At 31.5% G+C, this 10,401-nt stretch overlaps 1 protein-coding gene across 1 annotated transcript; it reads right to left on the bottom strand.

Moving 5' to 3' along the window:
* Window positions 1–368: 368 nt before the first annotated feature.
* On the bottom strand, window positions 369–3,302 carry LOC132314780 (aluminum-activated malate transporter 8-like). Its single transcript, XM_059813600.1, has 6 exons — window positions 3,029–3,302; window positions 2,766–2,906; window positions 2,381–2,653; window positions 2,085–2,218; window positions 1,826–1,969; window positions 369–1,143 (listed from the first exon to the last, which is right to left on the bottom strand). The coding sequence occupies exons 1-6, from the start codon at window positions 3,300–3,302 to the stop codon at window positions 655–657; spliced, it is 1,455 nt and encodes a 484-aa protein (XP_059669583.1). The 3' UTR covers window positions 369–654.
* Between the last annotated feature and the right edge of the window lie 7,099 nt (window positions 3,303–10,401).

The following is a 10,401-nucleotide window of genomic DNA, read 5'->3' as shown; positions in this document are numbered from 1 at the left end:
ACACACACACAGTATAAACTACTCTTCTTTTGTTTAGTTTGGTTGTGATTGTATTTGGCTTCTTGCCCTGTTTTCCCTTGGTTGCTTCTTCTGCCTCCTGACCCCCTTTTATTCTTGTATTAATTCTTTCTTGCTTCTTTGTAGACTTGCCCTTTACCAATAAATAAAATAAATACTTGTTAATTGTTTCTTTTATTTTTCTATATTCCTTCTCCTTTTTCTATTTAGGGGTCCAATATTTTGTGCTTCAAATGATAACAACTTATTTTATAATCTGTTGGATCTCCTATATATATATATATATATATATATTATCATTTGAGATGCACATTAACTATAAACCTTAATTAATGTACCAAAGAAAGGTATAAGCTAAGCATCACCATTGCTTATTAAAAAAAAGAGCACTAGAGCTTTCTCTTTTTTTTTGGTTCAGTACATATCAAAGAACAACATTTCATAGAATTAAGGAAATGTTACTAGAAATAAACACATAGAATTAGGAAACCATTTCCTAATATAATTACTTCCCCTCTGAAACTTCTTACACTAGTTAAGAGTGGAGATTAAAGCTAGCTAACTAGGCACCACATTTAACTCAAAACTACCAAGTATATACAAAGTTACAGGTTACATGTTAGAAGCTATTAATATTTACACTTCCTCTGCCTTGTTGTTTCTTCCATCTTTAGTGCTTGAGAAATCACCCTCTTCGGGTGACACTGTGATAACCACATGGTCACCATCACCGTCGCTGAAAGGTTTAATGGTTCCACGATGAAGTAGTAACTGTGGCTTCTCCGGTGACACTATCGATTCCACACTATTGAAGTGTGCTAGATTGGATAGCTCATGAATGGACTCTGAAATTTTTTCAACACATTCAGTGATATCCATTAGTATTGAAGCAACTGTGACAGCTGGTATGATTTCTAAAACATCTTCTTTCTGTGTTACTGAGGCAGCTTCAAGGACACTCTTGAGTTCATCCACTGCTATTTTGGAGTTTTGTACATGAACATTTGCAGAGGATGGATTTTTCATCTTTTTTATGGCTGATGCTAGTTCTTTCAAAGCCTTGCCGGATTCTGAGCTCATCTTTGTACACGGTTCTCGAATTTTTTGTCGAAATTCTAATGGTGCCTGCAAAGGTAATATAAGTACTCAGTGGGCTGCAGGAACAAAAATGTTATATATATATATATATATTGGTCAGATTAATTTTAGTGTAAAAATTAGGAAGAAGCCAGCTAAAAAGTTTATATTCCCAACATTAGAGTACAAACTTAAGAATGCTTTCTTAAATACTAGGGGTATTTTGGAATTATTCCTGATAGTCAGTTGAAGGTGGTGATATGCTTTACTTTTAGTTTTAGGGACAACTTGTCAAAACTTGCATAATACATGATTTTTTTTTTTTTTTTTTTTTTTTTCAATTAACCCAAAATACTACTACTTCCAAATTGAACCAGCTCCCTTGGTTTATCTAGTGATAGAACTGATTTCAATGGCACAAAAGCATTTGAGGAAACTGATAGTATAAATTTTTGGATACCTACTGGAAATGTATAACACTCATATATAATACTGTCTCCAGCAAGGTTCGAAAACTCAACCTCTCATTTGGGAAGAAAAATCATACCATAGGGCTAATGCCCATTGGCTACTAAAATTTTGATCTGTTTTTCTAGTTACGTATTTGTTCTTGTTTCTATATATATATATATATTATATATATATATATATCATTTAATTTTATTCTTTTATGCCTAGCCCTTATGTTCACTATTAGTATTAGGATGTAGAAAGAGTTTTGATGTAGTACTTGGACATGAGAGTTTATGTAGCCACTAAGAGCTTCAATTTTGCAGGCACATTGCCGAGAGAGTAGTCCAATCTTCAAGTATTGTTTCCATGGGTGACGGAATTTGAAACGACCATGACAAGGTTCCCACCATGCAAAATTTGCCTGCAAATTTGGTTTGAATTAAATCAAATATGAAATGGACCAAACATGACATATATGGTAGCAAATTAACATGAAAAGAAACCAATGAAGGCATAGAGTTTGTATGCAGTCTTACCAAGGATTCTTCAGTGGCTTTAGAATTGAGGACAGTTTTATAGTCTTGCATAAATTTCTTGTCATCCTTAGACACCACATGAGCACTATCTCCTGCATCCTCATCAGAAAGCTTAAAATATTCATCTCCAAAACCTGTAAAGCACCCAATATTGTTCTTAATTGATTAGTAAGGTTTGAACCTCATACGTATAAATTAAGGGAATTATATATGCAATAGTGGGCACATCCTTTTGCTGTTCAATTATATATATATATATATGGGCGTTAATTATTAAGTTTAGTGAACACTCGTACCTTGTAAGAAGATTCCAAGCTTTTCTAGATTGAGAGCAACGAGCTTGTGAAGATCCTCACCAGCCCAAACAGGACAAATGAATATGGAGATGATGATACAGATTGCACCACCCATCACAATGGTTGATAATCGTTGGTGGGCAAGTTCTACGATTTTCTCAAGTCTATAACCCGACACAGCTACCAAACTGAACGTTAATATGAATATCATCACCCCATAATCATACCTCGCCTTGATATGTGGAACAAACCTTGTAAACGTAGATATTGCAGCTGCAAAACATTATAATATATATAAACTCGATCATTTGAATAAGTTAAAATTCAACCTTTCTATATATATATATATATATATATATATATACATACTATATTATATCTATACCTAGTAGGAAAACTGAAAACCCAAGAAGAATGGGCTCTCCTTTGTCTCCAAAGAGTCTGGCTAAGTGTTCAACTCCGACCCCTAAAGCACCAGCTACCAATGTTGCAAAACCTCTATTGATACCTTTGGATAGGGTTGCACCTGAGAAAAAAAAAAAAAAGGAGGGATATTTGAATTAATTTACACATTTTTTTAATGAAAATTCGAATTGATTGTAGTATTTAAGTAAGTGATGGATCATATATATACATAAACAAACTTACCAACAGTGAATTCGAAAATAACCACCACAGTTAAGACAGCCCACATTCCTGCTACTCCAAACCCATCATATATAGGCCTAAAATAGTAGAACATGGAGACTAATGTGAGAGCTAGTCCCACTTTTAGGGAATGAACAATTTTCCTTGGATCATCTTGTCCGATATCCTTTGTTTTCTTGGCAACATCTATCACCTTGTCCTTCAACTTTCCGGGGAAGGCCTTAATCCGACCACTCCAGCGAGTACCGGTTGTGGCGGACTCATTGATTTCCATGGCTTAATTAAGAAATGAATGAATGAAGCTAGGGACGGGAACTGGAAAAGAAGGGTATAGCCAAGAGATTTAAGGAGGCTAGCTAGCTAGCTAAAGATCATATGTACGTATACACCTTTTAGAGGGTGTGGTCTTCAATCAATCTTCTAAGTAGCTAGGTAGAAAGAACTGAAAGAGAGTAATGCATTTGAGGGGAGCTCGGCGGCCAATATTTATAGGTGCGACTTAGGAATATTATAGTGATAATTAGTTTTGTTTTATGAGAGGACAAAGATTTTCTAGCTTTTGACTACGACAAGAAAAAGAGTTTGCAAGGTGGGTGACCGGGCTTTTACTTGGGATCTGAACAAAATATATATATTTAATAACAAAACAGGCATCCCACCATTTAAAGCACATATTAGCTAGGGCACTTTGTGCATTTCATCAAGGACAATTCCCCATTAACCCCTTTGTGCTCTGACACCATTGAACCAAATTCTACAACCCATTATGCTGCTCATACCTTGCTTGCTGTATTCCACTGCGCATGCATATGTCTAAGGGCTGCCTACTTCGAAAATTAATGGTTTCAACTTGCCCTTCCTGCACTCTTTTTAACCATCATTCTGCTTCTTTCCTTTTTCTGTTCTTTCTACTACTTATTAATTTACAAAATTAGTTGGAGGTGGTGGTGGACAAATCAAACTAGCACAAGTTCTATTGAATGATGGAACAACCCCTTGTACTCATTAATCTTGTGCTTTCAACCCTTATCACACTCCACGTCTCTTATCATTCCACTATTCATACTACTTAACTATTATTATTATGTGTAAATAATTTTTTAAGAGTCACACTTACGAATATAATTCAAACTTTACTCAATTCGTGTAAGAAAGCACCTTGCACGAGTTTTATAGATTTATCGATGCAAAGCTCCAAACATCCTAGTTATCAAAAAAAAACTAGTTCTTATATTTTTATTCATGTGGTACAGATTGGTTTGCTAGCTTGTTCATCAATAAATTACATTGTTATGAACCTATAAGTTTAATTAATGAAACTGTAGTTTTGTATCGAAATTTCACTGAACTGACTTGGAAATTTATGTACTAGCTAATAAGCAAAAACAACATGATGGTAAATATGCAAGAAATTGACAACATATAATTCGTACATTATTAATACGGTAAATATGAGTCACCACTAAACTGTGGCACTAGATCAGATTGGTCATGGTGACAACTGGGTGAGCATGAAAAGGCAGGAATTAAAGAAATAAAGATAAGGAAAAGATGAGTCATAATGATTCTTACATGTTATAAATGGACCGTTGTCAAGAATCCACCTTTTCCTAATTATTATTATTATGTTTTGTACTCAGATTTGATTAATTATGAAGTAGTGATACAAAAAACAACCGCAAATTCAACCCACAACACCCATCTGAAGATTGTTAAATCAAATGTTTTATCTTACTACCTATTCTTTAATTCTAAATTCTTTGTTAACTAAATCGTCTATTCAAATTACACGATTGAATAAATTTTATCGCGCACTCCCATTTTATTGTTACATATATATATATATATATATATATAGCACATTGATCCAACTTACTATTTATAAATAATTTATGCATTACATGCACTATGTATAGTCAGCCATCACAAAGAAACTAGGATCTGACGTACACCATCATACTGTTATTTCATTTATATTATTTCCCTTGATTGAAAATGGCAAACCAAATTTGACATTGGGAATCTTTGTAATGCGCGCATATAAATTATATGGTTTTTATTTTTTAACAATTTAGTTTATATATGACATTCTATTTTATAGTCACATTGATCCAAATTATAAATTATTGGGAATCTTTGTAATGCACATGATTTATACATGCACTCTTTGTACACGGTCATATATACACACACACATATATATATATATTTGTAAATATGGTATTTGATTGTTGCATTCTCTACTTTGTCTAGAACACTAGGTACTACATTATCCATTGAATTTAGACCTTTCACAGAAATGGAAACAATCTTTTACTTCACACGTTGATCACCACTCATATTTTTGTCAAAAATAGGCCAAAATCTGTGCTACTTAATTGCTTGGATATGGATGACTGTGTGTGACATGGAGGAGCTCTTCTTGAGAGGGAAACAGCAAAGCCTCAACTATTTTGTACAGTATATATATTGGTGTATCTCTCTTACTTGCATATGACTCTCTTTTTAAGTACAACCACTTAATGTACATGTGTCAACAAAAAATGTAATGTACATAAAATGGACCCCTTATTGTACTTTTGGGCTTCTTTTTTAATGTGTGTTTTTTTCATAAAAAAAAAATTAAAAAAAAAAATGCCAAATTATTAGTGATATTTGTAAAACTATATGAGCACTTGAACTGTCAAGGTTGAATAAATGATACCTCTAGGTTTTGGGCCACAGAACCAAATTTGAATGTTTTATTTTGTTGGAGGCCCATGGATTTTCCCCATGCACATTGTACAATATTTTTTTACATCTTTATGAACCGTTTCAATTGTTGGTCCAGGGGAACCATATATATATAAATTCAAATCACAAATAATAGGCAATCACGTAAGATTTAAAATTTGTACACTGTATTTTCCTACATTAATCTTTTATAATCACCTGAAATTAAACTTTCGAAAATTTTAATTTTTTTAAAAAAATATAGGAATCAATTTAAAAAACGACCCAAAAATAGTTGAAATTAAAGTTCAATACACTAGGCCAACAAGTAACAAAACAAACACAATTATGAGTATAAAGTGCAAATAAATAAATAGAGACTTAAAAAGAGAGATTGGGTGGATTAGGTCAATAAAAATTGTGGAGGCACAATTATATAGTAAGGTATTCAATTCTAAATTTTAAATTAGTTCAACTAAACAGTAAAATAATTATTATCATTCCATTATGATTATTATTATTCCATTCCTACACATTTCATATTTATAACTAAACAATAGAATGAGAATGATCATTCCATTCCATTCCCATTCTCATTCTATTCTTACTTGCATTCTATTTCATTCTATTCCTGCATACTAAACACAACATAAGTGTTTTTAAGAGCCTTCTTTTAAGCAAAGTAGAACTAATTTGTCACGAAAAATGTCAGCATCAACGAAGAATAGTACAACATAAGGACTACCATTTGAATGCAGAACAAGCATCAACAAATCTCGATCTCCATCCATCTTTATATATCATTTTTAAAGATTGGATGAAAAATATTATTCCAATGCACTTTTTCAATTCTCTATCATTTAAAATTATATATATTTATATATATATATATATATATATATATATATATATTACCTTAAAAAAGAAAAAAGAAAAAAGAAAAAGGTAATCCCAACTTATGTTATCCAATCTAATCGTGTGTAGTGACATAACTTGAGATTCTGTTTTTTATGTCATCCAAAATTCTCAAAAACAGAAAGTTAAGCCCCCACCATATAAACCTGGGTTTAGGTGGGTTTGTTAAAATCCTAATTCTTTTTGTTTAACTATAAATATGTTTGATTAGGAAGATCTTTTTGTTTATAATTTGATTAAGACATCCCTAATTAATTGTTTCAACAAAGTTTAATATATTGTGTCACCAAGTAACGACATTGTTTTTGTACTTGCTTTGGCCTAAAAAGGAACTCCTAAGACCACATGTGTGTCTCTGTATAACCTATGAGAAAATGGAACAGCTGTAGTGCAGTTTTATACCGTGTATCAATCAAATTCTAATATAATGGAAATGATAGCAACACTTTGTACATCATCCAAAACTAGTTTGATGAACATATATATATATATATATATATATATATATATATATATATATATATATACACACGTTTCCACTTGAGAAACTTTAGTTGCCTGCAGATGATTAGTCTATAAAATTTTGTCAATTAAGAAAAGACATGCACGAGAGGAAGAGCTAGCTAGCGTATCTCCTTTTTCTATGTTTTTTTTGGAAGTACCTACAGAAACTCTTCATCTTAATCCAAATGCACAAAAAATAATGGTTTGAAAGTAATTTAATAGAGTAAGCGAGTTTAGAGTTAGGTAAGAGTGGTGGTACACCTTGCAAACATGTAATAGGTGCTTAATTGTTAAACTTAGTTTATGTTTAAAATGTAAGAGATTAGAGGCTACATGGAAACTTTCAACTGCTAATTGTGTAGACTTACCCAAAAACCTTTTGAAATTATTATTGTGTAGAGTACTTTGATCAATCTACGTCCTGAACGGTTTTTTCATTTGACCACTTATTTTAACTTTGAACATGTATGATATATATCTAAAGTGCCAAGATAGTGAGTGACATTGATATATGCTAATAAGATGTGGCTTTTATGGTGGTGGGTGATAAGATGATGTTTTATATTTACTTGTTTTATTCGTTGACCGTAAGAATAAGGTTAAGCATTCAACATTGAATTTTGATGGGACATCTAAATAATTGGAAAGGAGGGAATATACCCTCCTTCTTCTTCTTCTTCTTCTTCTTTTTTCTGGGCGGATTAAGGTTAAGCATTCAACGATGCATTCCTTAACTAGATGCAAATCCCCAATTCTAGCCCTTGCTTTCTGGTTCCTCCATCCAACAATAGTTAGATGGTAAGAAATTGGAATATGGAAAAAATGAGAAGGAAAAGACATGGCATATATGAGAGGAGGTAGCTCTTATTTTAGTATACCATATATAGAAAAAAGGAAAAAAAGAAAGAGCAATACAGCATGACTGCGGAGTTTACCTGTAGCTACACATCCGAAGGGCACGTGATTGCGAGGGTTCCACGTCATCAAAATATATATATATATATATATATATATATATATATATAGCATGACCACCTTTCATAGAGACCCCAATCCATAAGAGCCAGGTTCTTTAAAAGGCACCAAACAAGGACCGGTTTTGGATAGATAATTGGAGCCCAAATGCTTACGTGGTTGCTCAACATAATGGGCCTGGCTGAGGTTTATAAATACTGATATTCTGGGCCTGTATCGAATTCATCATTTTAATCTCACCCATAAAGACCAAATCAAAGTACTACCTTGTTTACTAAATTTATGATTCTACATATTTCTTGCATATTGCATAATAATCTTGATAATGAATGAAAGTAGAGTAGTATAATGACTGACTGCCTCCATATTCTTGTAATTAGTGAAATCTAATGGCAGAGAGAGATTCAGGTCCTCCTGTTATAGGTGGTGATTCTCTTGAATCATCACCATAATTTGGAGAAATACTATTATATTAGTGCATACTCCATATGTTATCTGTCTCTGTCTTTTCATTTCACAATAATTTCTTTCCAATTCAGCTTTCTCTTAGGATAACATCTTTAGGTCACAGTCCAACACTTACTTTTTAAGAGTGGATAGTTAGATATGGCAACACTCCAAGTAGAGAAGATTGGTTTGTTAAATACAGCCCGCCTCAAGCGTTAGTCAACTGTCTAAGTCTCCAATCAATAGGAAGGCCACAAAATTTTAAAATTCCCTTATATTAAGTTATATTATAATTATTTCCTAATATTATTAAACTCTAATAAATACAATTTTTTTTTATATTAGGCCTGATATATATCCTTAAATAACTTAATTAATTTTTTCTCCCTTCTTTCTCCTCCTTCATTTCAATTTTATATTAATTCTCAAATATCATATCCTAAAATAACTTCTTTGAGATTTTATATTAGGCTTCAAATCGTTTCGTTGAACTCTAACTTATATATAAATTTAATATTAGGCCTCCAAAGATTTACATCTTATATGACTTTTTTTTTTTTCTAGTCCTTATTCATGTTTTTCAATACATCCTCCTAACCAATATAAAAATTTAATATTGAGCCTAAAAATTTGTATCATTAAATAAATTATTTTTCCCTCTTTCTTTCTCTCTCATTCACGTTTTTTTTTTTTATGGTAGCACTAAGTTTTTTTTTTTGGTAAGTTAAAATATTAAATACGTATTTAACGTTGTTGTTTGGAAAAGTGGCAAAAACTTTCCATATATATATATATTATTTTTTATCTTCTTTTTTTTTTTCAACGAGTGTTCTCCTCCCCCCTCATTACAAGTTTACATTACAATAGTCTTTCTTCTCAACTCCATACTCATTGTATACTTCACTTTTATTTTATTGAAAATTTTGTAGGAGTATTGAATTTGAATTTTCTAAATCAGTTTTTATGATTTTTTTCTTTAATTATTTTTTAGTTTTATTAACTTTTGTTATTATAAGTTTATGTATATTTACATTTGTATATTTTGTTTATGAGTTGTCACTATTTTTATTTATATTGTTGAAAAGTCCATTTTGCTAAGGCCCCAAATTAAATCTAGCCGCCCTGGTTAGATAATATATATGTAAGGCAAACTATTGTCATTTTGCTAATAATTTTCTTAAATTAAAAATTACTTCCTAGATTATTTATTTATTAGAATTAAGAACAAACTTATTATTTTACTTTTTTCATTTCTTATTAAACTAAGACTATTTTACCCCTGATTAGTGTCAGCTTCAACTAAGGCAATTTAGATGAAAGTTATTTTTTTATTTTTATTTTTATGAGGGTGGACAAATACAATGCTGTGTATATATTGACTTGATCGAGTCGAATCAAAGCTTTCAGTTATATACTTTGACTCAACACTCATTTAACTTGGCTCCGATAATTTGTTTTAGTCAACAACAAACTTAAATTCAAGATCATACTGGAACTTAAGTTCAAAATTAATATTAAGACGGAGATTGATAAAAAATAATATCGTTTATAAATCAAAACAAAAATTTAAAAATAAGTTATATTTACAATCCTTAACAACTCTCTATTCATGACGACACATGCATGTTTACAAGATAAACATGCGAAATCATGGCTCTGTTATTTGAATTTAGCCCTTTTCCCACACAAAATGAGCTCAAATCAATTTTACTTTCCCAATAAATCTAACCTTTTGATGCCATTTGCCGTACTTCTTCTTTACTGCGAGCCTTCAAAATTGGTTTGTCTTTACCAAAATTGACCAAGTGATCTCAAATTGT

Source organism: Cornus florida, unplaced genomic scaffold (assembly GCF_030987335.1).
Source record: "Cornus florida cultivar Cherokee Brave unplaced genomic scaffold, ASM3098733v1 CherokeeBrave_3.0.0_Hap2_Chr06, whole genome shotgun sequence".
NCBI lineage: Eukaryota > Viridiplantae > Streptophyta > Magnoliopsida > Cornales > Cornaceae > Cornus > Cornus florida.
The sequence above is the reverse complement of the archived record's forward strand: the minus strand, read 5'-3'. Positions and strand labels throughout refer to the sequence as shown.